The sequence below is a fragment of the Amphibalanus amphitrite genome, unplaced genomic scaffold, assembly GCF_019059575.1.
Source record: "Amphibalanus amphitrite isolate SeventyFive unplaced genomic scaffold, NRLGWU_Aamphi_draft 000001F_arrow, whole genome shotgun sequence".
NCBI lineage: Eukaryota > Metazoa > Arthropoda > Thecostraca > Balanomorpha > Balanidae > Amphibalanus > Amphibalanus amphitrite.
In genome coordinates, this window is record NW_024881499.1 from 2211449 (window position 1) to 2231529 (window position 20081).

At 46.6% G+C, this 20081-nt stretch overlaps 1 protein-coding gene across 4 annotated transcripts; it reads right to left on the minus strand.

Moving 5' to 3' along the window:
- Positions 1–250: 250 nt before the first annotated feature.
- On the minus strand, positions 251–12715 carry LOC122388760 (eukaryotic translation initiation factor 5A-like). Of its 4 annotated transcripts, XM_043380249.1 has the most exons (5): positions 12624–12697; positions 11269–11360; positions 9129–9428; positions 8293–8424; positions 251–1850 (listed from the first exon to the last, which is right to left on the minus strand). In XM_043380249.1, exons 3-5 carry the CDS (start codon positions 9408–9410, stop codon positions 1785–1787), a joined length of 480 nt encoding a protein of 159 aa, XP_043236184.1. In that variant the 5' UTR covers positions 9411–9428; positions 11269–11360; positions 12624–12697; the 3' UTR covers positions 251–1784. The 4 variants fall into 4 exon arrangements, with proteins under 4 accessions (XP_043236184.1, XP_043236102.1, XP_043236275.1 ...); XM_043380167.1 differs by lacking the exon at positions 11269–11360 and having other exon boundaries at positions 12624–12715; XM_043380340.1 differs by lacking the exon at positions 11269–11360 and having other exon boundaries at positions 12596–12625.
- Positions 12716–20081: the final 7366 nt, after the last annotated feature.

The following is a 20081-nucleotide window of genomic DNA, read 5'->3' on the forward strand; positions in this document are numbered from 1 at the left end:
GCCAGGCTCGTGTCTGCACCAGGAAAACACGGGCGCGCTTCTTCAGGACGGGCAACAATAGCTGCTGCCGCCCGGCCGGTCGGCCTTGGGCGCAGCCGGTCCACCGGGCTGAAATGGCGTCCAGCATGGCATTCAGGCGTCCCGACTTATCACATGTTTCTGGAATAGATAACCGCCGCTCGGCCCATGTCCAGTGAAGCACGCGGTATCTCACGATTACCACCTGGTATGCACGAGGTCACACAAAGCGTCATCGATAAAAATTTATTAACAACTTTGGGAGGGATTACAACGCCAAGGCTCGGGTAGAAAATCGGTGTCGATTCGCTTGGCACATCCACAATCACAGCTCGCGTCCCGTGAGTAAAGCGATCATCCCGACAGCACTTCCATGTAAGCTCGTAAAACACCCTAATTCACCGCCATAAAGCGTGCCGAAACCTCCGCCGTAAAACACCCTAAATCGTTCATCGTAAACCATTCCAAATCGTCAATGGTAATCACATGCGAATTGTAATCTCAAAGCATCTCGATTCCCGACCAAAACCAGCAGTCGCAGTTTTACTGACGCGCGTTTGATTACAGAAGCTCGCCTATGATCTGTATTCTCGCCGGGCCAGTCACTGGAGGTGTGTGCGGTGCAGACCGCAGAGGACTGCCGTGTGGAGCCCGCCCCCGTCCACCCCGTTCCGCTCTCACACTGACAGCCGCCCTGTCGCCCTGCCGGCCTGCGAAGGTCGTCGGAGGCCGCAAGTGACCAGGCCCTGCGTCATGCCGACCCACGAAGGACGCAGCAGTGGGCATTCCCTGATGGTCCGATTAGACCGGCCGATACGGACCAGAGATGGTCCGGAGACCAGACCGGACCGGCCCGCCGTGGTGACAGGTCCGGGTTAGGCGGAGAGAACTCGGCTGACAAACGGACACTCCACTCCACAATACAGTCACGACTAGAATTAAGGCTCAGTAGATCGGCGTGGCTACACCAATAATCAGGTGACTAGCTGCGATGATTAGAATACAATCAATCAACCGCGCAGTGTCGGACCGGGCCCGAGAACTGCCATTACCGAATTAAATCAATCATAGTGCGTATTGCTGCGCCCTGATGAGCCTGTCTGCCGTAGAAATGTAACAAAGGTCCGATAAGCACTCATTGCAGGGCCGCGTGTGACAAAGGCGAACCATACGATTATCGTAGCCGAGTTGCTGGCCACAACCAAAACTGAGAGTATCCTAGCAGTGGTCACGATTCAATCAAGAATCAATCGAACGAATTCTAATATCGCGAGTTCCAAACCTCCAAAACGTATTGACGAGAACCGAAAACGCCACAGCTGCCACTACATTTTGACCCACCCACTCAGGTATTATGCTGATACACTCAACATACAAAACAAGACGCGCTTTCATGGGAAGTCATGGGCAGAACTGGCCAGCCCCGCACAACGCACGCAAAGTCCAAAGCTCGCACAAAGACACCACACAGGGGCAGTTACGATAGCACGCACACCCACCCAGCCCGTACACACGGGGAGAGAGCACGCCGCACTCCCGTACTCCGGCTCCTCTCCCTAAAAACCTCACACCTCCGCTCAGCAAACCACAGTCAGAGAGCGCCCGCGCGTGACACCGGGCTGACCTCACCCGACAGATAACCGGCTGCCAGGCCGGTGTCGGTCCTGACAGTCGCGCTGTCACGGTCGGGGTCGTCTGTCAGGGCCCCGGTGTCGTCAGAGGCCGGTGAAGGCGCCTCCAACCGGCAGCGAAGCGGTGGTGGGTCTCTAGGCGGCAGTGTTGACCTTGGTTCCGATGATGCACTCTTCGGTGCACGCCTTCAGGACGGTGCACTGCAACAGGGAAGGGACGCAGAGAGGTCAACATTTGAGGGAAGAAACTCTGTACTGCAACATGGTAGGGGCGGAGAGATGTCAACATCCGAGGGACAGTGCACTGCAACAGGGGAGGGACGGAGATATGTCAAATTACAAGGACCAAACTTGGCACTACCGGAGGGACAGAAGAGATCAGCATCAGAGGGATGGGGATAGGACAGGAGTCAGCATCAAAGGGATGGAGATAAGAGTCAGCATCAGAGAAACAAAGAGAGGTTAACATCACAGGGACAAAGCTCTGCACTGTCGGAGGGACGGAGAGGGTCGGAGTCGGTATCGGAGGGATGGAGATGGGGGTTAGAATTAGACGGGCGGAAGGAGAGGTCGGCATGGAAGGGAGAGATAGATAGATAGAGGTAGAGGGATCAGTATTAAAGAAGCGGAATTAGTATCGGAGAGGGACGGAGAGGTCATCAGAGGGACGCGACGGAGGGAGGAGGTCAGTATCAGAGGGACAGCACACTGCACTGTGGGGAGGGGGGACGGAGAGTGGGGTCAGTGCACTGCGCACCTCAGCTCGCCGAAATACGAGGGAGGACGGGAGGCCACACCAGTGAACTCCAAACGGAACACATCGCAACGGAAACTAACGGGGGGTTTGACATGTGATAGCACTAACAGTGGAGGGTGCATAATCTAGACACAGCTGTCGATGAAAATCAACACGGTGCATCCGCACGATATAGGCAGAAAAAGTACAGTCGGTAAGGGCCGAGTCCGTATCATCATTTATCAGGGAGTGATGACAAGATGCAAGCGAATGACGGACGCCTGTCAGAAAACGGAGCACCTGTTCTAAGCGGAAAATGTGGGGAAGGCACGGCGATACGCCTCGACCACATACAGCCAACTGGTGGCTTAAAGTGGAACCTATTTACACAGTCGTCCTGAGGTTGATTACACCAGCCTCTCACAAAACGCAGAGTTTACAGTACAGTACTCTGTGGGGGTCCACGGTTAACACTTCCACAGCAGTTGGCGACTGGTAGTTGAGGCCCTCACGGACAGGATGGGTGAGCTCGGCAGACCTTGTCCGGATTTTCGGACACGCACGGCCCTAGCCACGACTATCCGTTTACGAGCCGACCCCAGCAGGCTAGAGAGGCTCAAGGCTCACGCGACCGCTGGCTTCCAAGGTGAAAAGTTCTCTGAGATCCCCGTCGAAAGACATGGTCGAAAACATGTAGAGCAGCCGCCTGTGTTGATAAAGATCTGAGATCCTCACATGGTAGACGACCTGCCTTTCGTTTTAGCCCCAGCGCACGAACAACGAAATCCTATTTCATATACGACCTGTGGAGAACGACCTTGAACATATGAAACAAAGAGAGCCTGCTGTAGAAAATCTCTACCAGGCCCCTTGTGCGGGGCTTCAGGATCCGTGTCATTGCACACATGATGACGATTGACATTGTCTCTCAACGAAATATCTCTTAGACGATGATCGCAAATCAATAGAACTCCTAGATTCAGTAAAATTACTGTCGGCCACCCAGGAAAACTTAAACCTCGCATGTGTGCGGCGTTTGCCAGCTTCTAATGTGCAGGGGGGGGGGGAGTCGGTTGGACCCCCCCTTGCCGTTTGGCCCCTGATCGAGCTAGAGCTTCGCGGAAAAAACGAGCGTGTTGCCCGTGACGAGAGGAAGCCGATGATACCCAATTTTAAGGTCCTAGGTCATTGGTTGACCTTGCAGGTCAGGTCAATGACCCAAAGTCGGGAAAATCGGGACCTGCTAGAAAGTCGTAAAGTGTAGCTGCTAAGGGGTTTTTCGGGGTGCTGATCACGAATATCGTGTTAGTTTTGATCACAGATGATGTCTTTAAGCATCTGGACCAGGTCGGGTCAGGTCAGGTCAGGTCAACCAGTACGCGTCGTGACGGGTATTCGTAGTACGTGTCAACCGCCTCTGAGTCCAGGGTTGTATACGACTCAATCAATAGCAATCAATTCAATCACGACAAATTTGGGAAACCAATCAAATCAATCAAGTCAGAGCAGTTTTCGGGAATTGATTCAATCGACTCAAACGCGACAATGAAAGGAATCAATCAACTCAATCAAACGACTTAAACCAAGACATACATTAGGTTTTTTGCCCCACCAACTTGGAAAAGTGTCCATAGCAGTCCGGTGTACCTACCTACCTACCTACCTACAGAAGAAACATAAAATAGTGTCATTTAAAATTATAAATTGCCATCAGTGGCCTTCTAAATTCTCGTACTTTATAAGTGTACCTACCTAAGTGTAAGTGTGTGTTGACTAGGTACCTACCCACTGAAAATACATTTTGATTTAAATGAATTCAATTATGCTAGGCAGGTACCTATCCGCACCCCTCTTCCCCCTCAACTTGCTGCATTTGGCCATTTAGGTACCTACTGATTCGTCCATTTACACTAAATATCAGATATTGCAGTTGAAAGTTGGCTGCTCGGATTTTGGCAGTGTTCGTGATTTGGCCATTTACCCTACACCATGTCTATTTTAATGGATAATATGCATCAATAACATATTAACCATAGGGAAATAGAAATAAATATCTTACCTGCATGTGACGGTTTCGGTTAGACAGAGACTGACGGGCAGCCTGGAAAATCTTTCCACACAATGTGCATTTGAGACGTGGGATGTTGTCAGATTGGGAAGGAAGATATTTGAAGTATTTAGCGGTCCACGACTCTGGACGTGGCATGTCAATGTTAGGTACCTATGCGAAGAATTCAAAACATTTTATTGCAATACAATTTGAAACCGTTAGGACTGGGGGATAGGGATGAGGATTAAAAATATATTTAAAAGGAAATGGAGAGGAAAAGGACTCTGGAACCACAGGATAAGTTAAGGACAAAGGAAGTAGGAACAAGTAAAATTAAAACGCGAAAACGGCACGGTGCGACTGCCAAACAAAGAAAACGTTTTGCCAATAAGTATGCTAAGCTTTTATAAATCCTTATTCTACGTCTTTTTATGTTTTGGTAAGATGACGTCATTGATTATCATGTAGTATGGTAGATCATCATAAAATAAATCGGTTGTACAACACCAATTTCGTTTTAATTATTATTTCATTTGAAATAAAACCACTCTATAATATTCGGTAAAACATTTTAAGGAAAATGAAATATATTAAATATGTTTAGGCTCTCAGGAGAAAAGGATCAACAAACGTTCTGCTGCAAATTAAACAATGCAGCAAATTAGCTATTAATTAGGTACGTAAACGTAATTAGCGAGACGAAAACGGCGCTTTTGTTTCAGTTATTTTTGTAGGGGTTTCAGGTATTTATAGAGTTCAGTGGGTTGTTTCTGAGGAGATATGGAGATGTGAATTATTAATTAATCGCACTTTATTAGTATATAGGGCCTTGCACTTCATCATCTGGATTAAAAAAAAAACGTTTCCTGCTGAGTGCAGAAAGGTAGGTAGGTGCATCGCCAGGTTCTATCACCAGGATTGGAGCAGTTATTGCAGTTGAAAGTCAAAGTTGGCTGTTCATGTTTAGGCCCTGTTCTTTATTTGGCCATCTACCCCATATTGCAGTTGTGATGACAAGCAGTTTTCAGTGTAGTTTTGTGATCTTTGATGTCATCAATTGGTGTCATTATTTTTCGTCAACTAAAACTTATTTGAACTTTCCATTCAATCGACTCAATCATACGAGTCACTCTGATTTTCGGGAATCAAATCAGTCAACCAGTCGCTAAAGTCAAACGAGTCAGTCAACCAGTCATCTCAAAAAGTCAATCGACTCAGTCCAATCAACTCAAAATACGCGTTGAAACAAATCAATCAATTCAATCGACTTGATTGGTATACAACCCTGCCTCTGACAGCTTCGTAACATGTTATTAAGTCACCAAAACTACTTCGTAAATGTTCAAATGGTTGCTAAATTCGAATTCAGCTCCGAAAACTAGCCTAGAAACATGTAAAACTCGAAAAAGTGAACCGAGGTCACCAAAGGTCAATGACCTGACCTGACCTTCAGGTGACCTTGACACCCACCCTAATGCATGGGAGCAGCATCAAATCACATGTTTGAACGTTTGAAACCACGAAAAGCTTGCAAACGCGCGGCTAATGCGAGCAGACACGCGGAATCGCGATTCCGGCCAAATATGGTCTCGGAAAAGAGGTCACAGGTCAAAGGTCATTTGGGTCAGGGTCATGAAATATTCAGGGTAGGTGTAAAATTGATAAATGCGAGGGTACTGAAAGTGTCGTCGCGATCGGCCGCTTTTTACGCGAGTTATACGCGAAAAATCATGGGGGGGGGGGCCTACACATGCGCGGGTTAACAAAACTCCTCATGACACGACTACGCTCTTCATTTCAGGACCTCTCTGGAGCTTCAAACCACAACACGAGCGTAGCACGCTCACAATACCCATTGTTTGTCGCCATCGCTCGGAGCTGATCACTATCGCCACTGCTTGCAGTTCCGGGGTAACGCCTCTGGTCAAATGACAGTTCTGGGGTAACGCCTCTGGTGTAATGACAATTCCGGGGTAACGCCTCTGGTCAAATGACAGTTCTGGAGTAATATCTCTGGTCAAATGACAGTTCTGGGGTAACACCTCTGGTCCAAGGACAGTTCCTGGGTAACGCCTCTGGTCCAACGACCAAAACCAGAAGAGTGAACTGTGAACAATGCGGCACGGACCTCCTTGTGACAAAACAAAGATAACAGATGCCTCTCGGCTCTCACGAAGACACCTTAAGGTGCTAAAACGCAAGGCGGACAGCTTTGCGAGACGATAATCCACTGATGCCAGAAAACTCCAATTGCGATTAAGTTCGGAAGAGAAAATCTCAATCACGGATGAAATTTATACAGGAGACCAGCTATGCGGAATTAATACACCCATGGTAACGCACAGAGCAACAGAGGCAGCTCCAACCGAAGGGTGGCAACACTTTGAGAAGTAGTGAGAATCCGTCTCGCGGCGGCGGTGTACGGCGCGAGTCGCCGCCTCTAATGACTACTCCAGCGGCGGGTCGCTGCAACCTATCGCAGCGTCTCCTGTGAGCGGGTTCCGAGAATCCGTCCTGTCAGTGAGGCCGCCCACGCTCCACCCTCCCCCTCTCCGACCCGCGCCCCTCCGGCCGATGACGGGGCCGCCGGGCCGGTCAGAGGCGGCCGGGACAGGTCCACTCGACTCTCAGCTCGGTGGCCGCGAGCGGTTGGTGACGGCGGCTTACGATTAACCGCGACTGGATGCTGGCCCGGCCGTACCAGCCAGAGATGGACGTCTATGACTCATTAGCCGTCACCGACTGGGAGGGAGGGAGGGAGGGGGAGAGGGTCACAGATGGAGACAGCGGCACGTGGACGGATTAGTGGTACCAGGAGCAGCGCGGCCCGTCAGCCCGGGTCAACTTCAGGACAGCGGGGAGGGGTCGGCCTCTGGACAGCAGGGAGGGGCCATCCCTAAGACAGCAGTGATACAGAGACAGCGCTGGAGCAGACCGCAGGGAGCAGTCAGCCAAAGGACAGCGGGGAGAAACAGACGGTCCACAGGAGATCAACTATCAAATGGTGCTCCATTAATCAACAATCATTCCGCAAAACAACATCATTAACAAACATCCATTACACGATATGTAACCAGGAAACACTTTTGAAAGTGGCTTTGCAGTGGCTTGGCATTCCTAAACAGGACATAAACTTTCTTCCCGTACCAAGAGTCCTTGTAACAACTCCTTATCTCAACAATTGCAACCGCAGAGCAGCGTATGCTTCGAAACGTGACACGTGTTTTATCATGACGACATTTCAACGGAGAATATTAACGGTGTCGGAGGAAAACATGGGCTTTTGTGACCTGTATTCAAAGAACCGAGCGAGAGTGGCATATTCCACCGATGACGACTGATCACCGGCTGATGCCTGTTTTAGTGAACAGCATATATCCGGGTCTTGCCGTGTCCTTTTGTAATCCCCGAAATGTCACCGCAAATTATGTTCTACGATCAGGCAGTCTTATTCATTCCAGCAGGACGTATGCCATAGAGGACCCTTTGTCCAGACAGGCTCTCGTTTGACTAAGACACATACTAATGGAGAATCCCGTCCTTTGAAGATCTTTCGCCTTGTTTCCAATACTGATCCCTGAGGACTACCTGGACCGCGCCGAGTTTGCAGGGGAATATTTACTATCCCAAAACAACGAGGATATTCCCCTGGTTTTCCAGCAGACTCAGTTTTTTTTCATCACAAAACGTTAACCGTGAACTGAAAAAAACATTTTCAGTTGCGGTACAGCCTTACTCTCCCTGTGCAATCCCCTCGGTATATCGTTAAAACGGACCGGTCTCTGCGCGCCACCTATACACTCCGGTGCCGTCCCTGCCCGCACCCCCCCCCCTCCCCAGCGCGCCCACCGCCTCACCAGCAGCTCCTTGCCGTCGTCAAAGTCCTTCTGCAGCTGCTGGCCGAGGGCGCCCTCGGGCACGCGCAGGTCGCCGCGGGTCTCACCCTTGTCGTCCATCAGAGTGCAGAAGCCGTCGTCGATATCGATTAGCTGTGAGAGAGGGGGTAAACAGAGGTGGTCAGATGCAGTGACCAGACACTGGTGCTGCTAGAGGCTCGCCGATCACGGCTTCTTTTATGGAAAAGGTACCGCTGTTATTTAAATAGGACGCTCATATACAAGTAAGATTAACTTGGTTTATATTTATATCTTTAATATATATCTAAGCTTTCACCTCTTCCACCAATGCTTTTTTTTTGGCGAAATTTACAGATTCCTTTCAAGGCATCCTGTCAAAAATAAACAAACTTTTGGCCGATAATTACTAGTTCCAACTTATGCATAAACATCAGTCAGCCTCAATCCAGATGTGGTGGTCAGTTGGAAACAATGGCGAGGCCCTGCCGATCCAGTGTTGAGTTCCAGGGGCGCCTGCACCAGGAAAGCTAATTGCTATATACACTGGTCATAAAATACTTGCTGTTGGGATTCGTTTGGGTATCACTTTCAGCAAGCCTGAAGGCTCACCGACCAACACAAACAAATGACGATGACTTTTGTCTATTTCTTTTGGACTTCTTGTAATCAAAGGCAAGTTATGTGCAATCGAAATTCTAACAGGTAATCTAGGCAACGAAACCATGATAATTTTCAACGTATATCGCACCAAAATTCTGCCTTATCCCTGTAGAAAAACCAGTAGCATGGGTAAAAGCAGTAGAACGACTAAGACCGTCACGTCACGCTGCACACACCTGCATTTCGAAGCGTCGCACCACGGGCACGTCCATGTTGTGCGTGGACGGACAGATATCCTCGTACTTTTTCCCCGTGAAGATGTCGATGCCCACCATGTGCACCTTGGCGTGGCCGTGCTTGCCCGTCTTGGAGGTGGACATCTCGACGATCTTGCACGGGCGTCCCTTGAGCATGACGAATCCGTTTTTGCGCAGCGCTGAGCACTGCTGTGGGAAGGTGGAGCTGGCGCCCGAGTCGCCCTGGCCCAGAAACTCGTTGTCCAAGTCCAGTTCGGCCATGGCTGATCGGCGACTGGGCTGAAAAAAGAAAAAAGTAGAAGAGCAAATGGAGGACGTGAAGAGACGGCACACACGGTACAAGCTGAACAACTAAAAAATCGAGCAGATACAAACAACAGAGCGAACTCCTCAGCAATCAACCTACATGTTTTCCGTTTTGCAACAGACTACCAAATCATGTGGTGCAAATCTTAAACATTGTCCAATGCATGTCATTTTGAAATGTGGATTTCAGGTCACATTACTGCAAGTTGCTGCACATTTCTTTCCTTGACTGGTGTGGCTCATTGATGCTGCTGCCATGCCATGATTTTAAATTGGGTGTGGAGACTCAAATCAGATAGCTTATGCTGCATGAGGTTGAACTAAAGAATCATCCTTTGAAAAACTTAGCATTTTGTTTTATAATTCCAGGGACACGTCTCATAGAAAAATTTCAGAGTATGGCTATTTCAATCAGATCTTATTAGTGAAGGCTTAGCCAATGCATATTTTTCTTCAAGGATGCAAATTCTATGTCGTGGGGCTTGTTTATGCTAAGAAGATTTGCAGAAAGTTCTATGGGCTGCTGACATGGTGCTATATTGCTAAATGCTAACCTAGGTGCAGCATTCAGAAGCTTGCTTTTTCTGGCTAAGGCACCTGTCATCTCACACCAGAGGACAGGTAGCTGCCTTATGGTAGACCATAGACCTCTGCATACCTCATATATAGGGGTCTATGTGGTTAGGTAGGTGTATGGTAGAGGCATAATTTAGTTCATTCAGGTTTGCTTGTTTTCACATTACAAGCTTTGAATGTTTAGTTAAAGGGACCCTCCCACCTTCAAAAAAGTTAATGAATTGGCATGAAAGTGATGTCGCTCGGTTCAGAAAGAGCGAAAACGAATATGTACCAAATTTCATCGAAAAATATTCACCGGTTTTCAAGATATTAGACTTTTACTTTTGTTTACTTTTTGGGATCTCCGCTGTTCCTAGCGACTTTATTTGAAAGTGCGGCATTTGTTGCGCGCAAAGCAGCATATACCACCGCGTGCTACCAAACGTTTTAGTAAAAGATTTAAAAACTGTTAGACCTCCGCTGACGTCACAAATTCTAAGGGGGCATACCAATGCATTAGCCCCTTAGAATTCGAAAACTGCAAGTTTGAAATTCCATATCTCCGAATTAAAGCATTTTTCGATGTTGTGAGTGCCCAAACCGGTATTTTCAGGCCATGGCCACCAATTTGGCTATCTCAACTCAAAACTAATGTTAAGGTGGGATGGTCACTTTAACCCTCCTCCTGCTGGGGGGGGGGGGGGGGTTTGAACATCCCCTTGTGGTTTTTAGCATACTTTATCATGCGTCTTTTCTGCACAAGTTGTGAAAATTTCAGACCCAGGTCACTGAAGTTCAGGTCACCAGCCCAGGTGACCTCAAGTGACCTCACAACATAAAGTTTCAATGTCTGCCATAGCTACACTGAATGACAGATCACTTTGAATCTTCAGCGACTGATAAGAGCAACAGCATGTACAAAATGTATGTCTTAGATATTTGATATCAGTGACCTAAGGTCAGGTCAATTTTGCAGCCTCTCCATTATAAGTCAATGGGAGAAAATTGAAAGGTGCCTGTTTTGAACCAAGGTCATTACAATACAAACACTCTAAAACACTGAATTACAAATGACTTTGACACACCAAACATGAAAATGGCACCCGTGACCCCTTAATATGCCCCTGAGGTCATCTCAGGTCACAAATGGTAGCTGACAGTTTTTTACGAATAACTTTTGATAGAGGCAAGCTATAGCAATGAAAACACCTTAATTATGTGCGGCTCGACCATACGGATCGACTGATACCCTTACCAGTCAGATAATGACCTTGATCCGAGGTCAAATTTTCAAATTGACCTTTAAAGGTGTCTTGGTTAGGGTTAAGGTGTCTTCAATCGATGTGTCTGGACGAGTGGAACACAATGCCAGTAAACAAAAGCTCGTGCTAGGTTTGAGTCAAAAGTTAATGCAGAAAAACTGTTTCCGAAAACTTGGCTAATTTGGCAGCTTTTGCCCTCTGTTCTGCAGGCAAAACCGTTGACTGTGACGGACTGACGCCACGGTAGATCAAATCTGAGATCGGCAAACCTAGACTGAGACTGCGCCGCACGAAAAAAGCATGTTATCGGGCAAGCTGGCACCGTATAAGCTCTGAAACACAATTTTCGACAAGGTTATATGCCTCTTAAAGGAAATAGTTCACTTTTAAAGGGACTATCCCACCTTCTAAAATGTTGTTAAAACCAGTTAAATTGTGCCCGACTTTATAGATTGGATGACCAGGAACACGGTTCTGGCAGTTATTTTTCATTAAACATCTTAGGCTTCCCATATTCCAAACACAAACTTTCAAATATGTGACGTCACAGCCCAAAATTACCTCCTTCCCCAGGCCACATTACTGTCATAAAGCTGATTCTTTTTACTCTGTAGGCACCACAACAAAGTTCAGACCAAGTTTTAAGCGATTTTTCAACGAACAAGCCCATTTAAATCAGAATGACTAAACGAGGTGACGTCACACTAACGGTCGCTCCATGTTGAAGATAGGGCCTTGTACAAGGCCCATTTTCAAATGAAGGGAACAAATTTCTTCAACACCAAGAGGCCGCGGGGGTTGCAACCTAGATAGATAGTGGTTTCTGAACCTCGCCGCAAACTTGGCTATCTCAACTCAAACCCCATGTTAAAGGTGGGATAGTCCCTTTAACATGGGGTTTTGAGCTGGAATAGCAGTTTCGTAGCTTGAGCTGAGACTAGCACAAATCAGGAGCTTTTACGGCTCAACGATCACCCTAGACGAAGAAATTCCATTTCTCGTTCCGAAAAGAGTGCCTTGTAGAGGAATGCGTGCCTTGCACAGGAATGCAGCCACGTCATCGTCAGCCAATCAGCGTGCTGCTTACAGCCAATGCAGTATTCGTAGGTTTGAGCTACGCAATATGATTGGTCAATGCGTAATAAGCTTCCGCGTCAAACATTATTTTACATAGAATATAGTTCGCCCTATATTAAAATAAAGAAAATAATTGTTTTTACAAAAAGGTTTTATTTTATTTCATGATTATTTTGAGCATAAAAAATCATAAATCAATAGCAAAATACTGATTTCAGGAAAGTGGACTGTTTCCTTTAATACATAAATAATGAATGAAGCCCCCTAATACCTGTCGGAAAGGAAATTTGACACCACGCGAAACGGGCCGCAACAGCCAACCACAAAAGGACCGACACGACCGACACGAGTTCCAGCAAGGCTATAACATTGTGGGTTCTTGAAGTCACTCTTCTTTGGCTTGTTGCGTGACGTTTTTTTGCTTCGAGACTTTTTGTCAAAGATAAATTAAGCACATAGAAGGCTTTTAAGCTATTCATAAATTTTTACATGTATCAAAATGCTATATTAATTCAAATTATCCTCAACTTTGCAAATAAATACGCAAAAATGTATGGCATTTCAAACATAGACTAAAAAGCCAATGACGTCAAATAGCAAGAAACTTTTGAAGAGAGACAATAAAAATTGTCCCAATAGCGCAAATATTGCCTCAGAAAATAGGAGGCGTGGAGCTTCCATATCCCATTCAATACTACCAAAGAGAAATAATATAAAGTAGGACTTGAAAAAAGGGGAAAACGGATAAGAACCCGGTTTACATAGCATAATTGACGAGGCTCTAGCTCGTTAATTTGGCGATAATTTCGATGCAGACCCTTAGCAGGCTTCTAACTGCCATATTCATTGTTGGATTATCAAGAAATTCACCATACATACTCGCAAATGTTTGTTCTTTCGTATAGTGAAAGATTAAAGAAAATCGGCTGGTAACTTTTTGAGTTATCGGCGTGTAAACGCAAAAAAGTCGCTAATATGGCAGATTTGACCACATTTGACCTCATTTGACCTTGAAGATATTGACCTAGGGTCATGAAATTCACACACAACAGAGTTCCCCATGGCCCCCACCTACCCTCCAAATTTCGTCTTTCTAACTCCAGTGGGAGCTGAGATCTTAGGGGGGGGGGGGGCGACAACCGCCCCCCCTTCCACTGGGCGTAATACTCGCAACCCTTCCACTGCGCGTGTTAAAGGACGGGGCGCGTCAAAAGTGCCCCAAGGCATCGTCTGATCGCCAAAATAATGGTTGCAATCGATTCCTCGGGTCAATATCTAACCTCAGTCGAAGGTTCCAGGCCTGTGCCTCCTATCCTTCATCCCTTAATCGTCCCTTAAAGGACGGGGCGCGTCAAAAGTGCCCCAAGGCTTTGTCTGATCGCCAAAATAATGGTCGCAATCGATTCCTCGGGTCAATATCTAACCTCAGTCGAAGGTTCAAGACCTGTGCCTCTTATCCTTCATCCCTTAATCGTCCCTTAAAGGACGGGGCGCGTCAAAAGTGCCCTAAGGCTTCGTCTGATCGCCAAAATAATGGTCGCAATCGATTTCTCGGGTCAATATCTAACTTCAGTCGAAGGTTCCAGACCTGTGCCTCTTATCCTTCATCCCTTAATCGTCCCTTAAAAGACGGGGCGCGTCAAAAGTGCCCCAAGTTGTCGTCTGATCGCCAAAATAATGGTCGCAATCGATTTCTCGGGTGAATATCTAACCCAATCGAAGGTTCCAGACCTGTGCCTACTATCCTTCATCCCTTAATCGTCCCTTAAAGGACGGGGCGCATCAAAAGTGCCCCAAGGCTTCGTCTGATCGCCAAAATCAGACGTCCGCGACAATTTTTTTTGGCGATCAGACGAAGCCTTGCGAGACTTTTGACGCGCCCCGTGCTTTGAGGGACGATTAAGGGATGAGGGATAGGAGCCATAAGTCTGTAACTTTCGACTGAGGTTAGATATTGACCCAAAGAATCGATTGCGAACATTATTTTGGCGATCAGACGAAGCCTTGGGGCACTTTTGACGCGCCCCGTCCTTTAAGGGACGATTAAGGGATGAAAGATAGGAGGCACATGTCTGGAACCTTCGACTAAGGTTAGATATTGACCCGAGGAATCGATTGCGACCATTATTTTGGCGATCAGAAGAAGCTTTGGGGCACTTTTGACGCGCCCCGTCATTTAAGGGACGATTAACCCGCGCCCCACTGGGGGGGGGGGCTATTTATAGCCCCCCTCCCGTTTTTCTGCAATAACTTCCAAACCGCTTGACATATCGACGCCAAACTTTCAGTACCTTCGGCTGCATTAATTTGACACCTTGTGTCAAAATTTGAATTTCGTACCTACCATAGGTCGGCCGGAAATGACGTCAGAGTGACGTCATGTTCGGCCGATTTCGACGCAAAACATTGAACCACGGCAATCGCTCCCAAGAGCTCAGTGTTTAAAGGAAACAGTCCACTTTCCTGAAATCAGTATTTTGCTATTGATTTATGATTTTTTATGCTCAAAATAATCATGAAATAAAATAAAACCTTTTTGTAAAAACAATTATTTTCTTTATTTTAATATAGGGCGAACTATATTCTAGGTAAAATAATGTTTGACGCGGAAGCTTATTACCATTGACCAATTGACTTGGTACGCATTGACCAATCATATTGCGTAGCTCAAACCTACGAATACTGCATTGGCTGTAAGCAGCACGCTGATTGGCTGACGATGACGTGGCTGCATTCCTGTGCAAGGCACGCATTCCTCTACAAGGCACTCTTTTCGGAACGAGAAATGGAATTTCTTCGTCTAGGGTGATCGTTGAGCCGTAAAAGCTCCTGATTTGTGCTAGTCTCAGCTCAAGCTACGAAACTGCTATTCCAGCTCAAAACCCCATGTTAAAAGTGAACTATTTCCTTTAAGGTAGATCCAATTTCTTTGCATGAGAGGACTCAGAATAGACTGCGCTATCAAACTGCTATCTCGGATTTTCGAAATTTTGAAAATTTAGAAAATTTTATATAATAAAATTCAAAATTTATATCTTTACATTTTTTCAATTTTTTTTGACTTTTCGAAAAAACCGGAATATATGTGATAGAACGCATTATTATGACTAACTCTAGCAAGTTGTAGCTAAATATCTTCAAAAATGGCCAAGTTATACGCATTATTGCAAAAAATTAACAATTATTAATTTTTCAAATCAATTTTTCAGCGCGAATTTGACATCGTACGCCAATATAAATAGCACCATCGTGTTCCTGAGCTCAAACTGCATCCAATAGACACCTTTTTTTGTTGAAAAATTTCAACTTCAAAATTTGACCTTTTTTGACCTGAAAGTGACCTGACCTAAGCTAAATTTGAAAATGACCTCGAATGACACAGAAAACATCAAATTCGAAATGTTTGGCCTAAATGGACCATAAAACATGCGTCACGTGACCGACGGATGATATAATATTTTCGTGACCTGTGATGACCTGACCTTGACCTGAAAATCAAAGTACAGGTTTGGTACCCTCAGAGTATCTAGAGCATCTGTTCACGAGTGTGTGAACCAAAAATGAGCCTGATCTGACTTGTAAGACGGCGGCCAGAGCCCAAAACGTAAAGAAGCCAAAATGCTAATAATTTTTACTTTGACCTGACCTGTGACGTCATCAGTGACCTCGAGGTCAATGAAATTAGGTTTCGCTCGACAGTTTTTCCGGGGCTATCAGACGCCGTTTGAATTTTGACGATCGGCCCAGTAGTTTCGGAGTTAGGAGGGGGGCTATGAATAGCCCCCCCCCCCCAGTAGGGCGTGTTATACGCAGACCCCAGTGGGGCGCGGGTTAAGGGATGAAGGATAGGAGGCACAGGTCTGAAACTTTCGACTGAGGTTAGATATTGACCCGAGGAATCGATTGCGACCATTATTTTGGCGATCAGACGAAGCCTTGGGGCACTTTTGACGCGCCCCGTCCTTTAAGGGACGATTAAGGGATGAAGGATAGGAGACACAGGTCTGGAACCTTCGACTGAGGTTAGATATTGACCCGAGGAATCGATTGCGGCCATTATTTTGGCGATCAGACGAAGCCTTGGGGCACTTTTGACGCACCCCGTCCTTTAAGGGACGATTAAGGGATGAAGGATAAGAGACACAGGTCTGAAACCTTCGACTGCGGTTAGATATTGACCCGAGGAATCGATTGCGACCATTATTTTGGCGATCAGACAAAGCCTTGGGGCACTTAAAACGCGCCCCGTCCTTTAAGGGACGATTAAGGGATGAAGGATAGGAGGCACAGGTCTGGAATCTTCGACTGAGGTTAGATATTGACCCGGGGAATCGATTGCGACCATTATTTTGGCGATCAGACGAAGCCTTGGGGCACTTTTGACGCGCCCCGTCATTTAAGGGACGATTAAGGGATGAAGGATAGAAGGCACAGGTCTGGAACCTTCAACTGAGGTTAGATATTGACCCGAGGAATCGATTGCGACTATTATTTTGGCGATCAGACGAAGCCTTGGGGCACTTTTGACGCGCCCCGTCCTTTAAGGGACGATTAAGGGATGAAGGATAGAAGACACAGGTCTGGAACCTTCGACTGAGGTTGGATATTGACCCGAGGAATCGATTGCGACCATTATTTTTGCGATCAGACGAAGCCTTGGGGCACTTTTGACGCGCCGTCCTTTAAGGGACGATTAAGGGATGAAGGATAGGAGGCACAGGTCTGGAATTTTCGACTGAGGTTAGATATTGACACGAGGAACCGATTGCGACCATTAATTTGGCGATCAGACGAAGCCTTGGGGTACTTTTGACGCACCCCGTCCTTTAAGGGACGATTAAGGGATGAATGATAGGAGGCACAGGTCTGGAATTTTCGACTGAGGTTAGATATTGACCCGAGGAATCGATTGCGACCATTATTTTGGCGATCAGACGAAGCCTTGGGGCACTTTTGACGCGCCCCGTCCTTTAAGGAACGATTAAGGGATGAAGGATAGGAGACACAGGTCTGGAACCTTCGACTGAGGTTAGATATTGACCCGAGGAATCGATTGCGACGATTATTTTGGCGATCAGACGAAGCCTTGGGGCACTTTTGACGCGCCCCGTCCTTTAAGGGACGATTAAGGGATGAAGGATAAGAGGCACAGGTCTGGAACCTTCGACTGAGGTTAGATATTGACCCGAGGAATCGATTGCGACCATTATTTTGGCGATCAGACGAAGCTTTGGGGCACTTTAGACGCGCCCCGTCCTTTAAGGGACGATTAAGGGATGAAGGAAGGGAGCTAGGGCAAAATAAATGTCATATTCGTGTTCCCCGTCCCCCAATTGACCTGATGCCAGTGTTTGAAGCGATTCTGAATCCGACGCTGTATTCGTTGCTGTTGCTGACGCTAACTTCACGGACATGCTTCATACGCCCTTACGCTTGGCCAACAGCGTATGGGTTCTGGTTAGAAGTTGATGCACTGGAATTTGAATATTTATTGTGTTATGTTGCCAACTGCCATGTGCCAACCAAATGAATGTTTATCCCTCGCACTTGTAGGACGGCTGGGGAGGCGGCCGGATGGACCACCTCACTTTTCACGAATGTCTTTCGTAATGTAGCGGCCAATTGTCAGGAAACTCTCATTACCCTCGAGATAATCAATTTTTACACTCACCCTGAAAACTCAATGACCCGGACCCAGATAACCTCCGGCCTGGGGCGTTCCACGACAGATCGACCAAAAAATTCGCAAAATAACACCCTATATCTCAAATTTTGATGAAGTTTCGTCTATGGGGTTATCTTGCCCGGCGATTAACCCTATTAGTGGCAGGCTCCTGGCTACCCCTATTGGTGGCAGGGGGGGGGGGGCTGTTTACGAACCCCCCCTGATATCTCGAGATCTAACGGGCCGATTTTCAAAATTCAAACGGCATTCGATTTCGCTCAACGTGATCTACATTTCAAAAAAAATTAAAAATGTCAATAGGGGGGTAGAGGGGGGTAAAAACGGGCAAATTGCAGATACATTTTAGACTGTTTATCACGGCCAGGTTTCTGAACCAATCTTAACGCAACTTTTGCCGATCGATAGAGAATGAACCAGGAATTCACATGGATCCTAAAAATATGCATTTTCAAAAATCATAGGCGGATACAGATCATTGAGATTGGGGGTACACAAAAAGTATAGTAAATAAGGTTTTTGTTGGTACTGTTTCTAAAAAGGGTGGTAATGGTCTTGTTATGTTACAATTTTCTTATGAGAGAACGACTACAATTGTATTGGTCATGCGTAGGCGGTGTCAGGGCACCTATGTTGGGGGGTAAAACATAACCCCCCTTTTTGGACGCCTGGATCCGCCTATTATAGCAAAAACGTGTCAAAAGAGGATGCACAATAACTTTGTATATGTTATCACATGATACCTTTCATTCACTGTTCGTAAAACTGGTGCATATAGTTATAATACATCAGCATCGTGATCTTCGCCCAAATGACTCGTTTCACGAATAGGACCCCCCCAATTCCCAGTGCTCTGGAGCCGCCCCTGGTAAAGTTATGAATTTGAAATTCTCAGGGAATGTGCCCAATTTAGTTTTAGGAAAAGTCAGAAAATTTCAGCATCGTAGCTTCAGCGGTTTCGGAGATATTCCCGAAAAACTTGAGGGGTGGATGAAAACAACCCCCCTGCCACTAATAGGGTTAACCCGCGCCGGGCCGGTGCTCTGAGATTCCGTGCCGGGCCGGGGGGGGGTCTGAACACCCCCCCCTTCTAACTCGGCTCCTGGGCCACGTAGCGACACGCGGTAAGCGGCAATCGAAAGAACGTCCAAAATAAGGACGAAAACACCTCGGTCATTTTTTGGGTCAGGTCAAAGGTCAGGTCACCAGAGGTCACCAAAGGTCAAATGTCCACTATTTCAACATTTTGGAAACTGCCAACGGCTATCTCGGGAACCGATAGAGCTACAGCGCCGCGGAAAAGCGCGTTCGATAGCCCTTTTACAGACCTTTCTGAATAATGTTCTCAGATTTGACCTCAGGTCAACGGTTTAGCCTCCAGAGGGCAAAAACTCCAAAAATAACAGTTTTTACGAAAAACGTTTTTTTTCGGCAATAACTTTTGACTCAAAAGAGCCACGACATTACTTTTGCCACCATCGTGTTCCTCTCGTCGAGACGCGTCGAATGAACTATAAGTTGACCTTGAAAGGTCAACTTAAAAATTTGACCTCAGGTCAAGGTCATGACCTGACCGGAAAAGGTCATGTTGCATATCAGTCGATCCGCAACGTCGAGCCGAACACATCTAAGGCGTTTTCAGCGCTCTAGCACGCCTCTATCAGAAGTTATTAGCGAAAAACTGTAAGATTCTGTTCGTGACCTGAGATGACCTCGGGGACATAACGAGGGGTCACAGTTGCCATTTTCCGGTTCAGTGTGTCAATTTTACCTACATCTCGATGTTTGAGAGTGTCTAGAATAGCGTTCGTGCAAAACAGACGCTTTTCAATTTTCTCCCATTGACTTATAATGGAGAGGCCGCAAAATTGACCTGACCTTAGGTCACCGATATCAAAATTCCGAGATAAACATTTTATAGATAATGTTGCTCTTATCAATCGCTGAAAGTTTCAAGGCAATCGATCAATCGATGTAGCTATGACGAGCATTCTTATTTTTTCTGAGGTGAGGTCACTTGGCGTGACCTGGTGACCTGACCTAAGG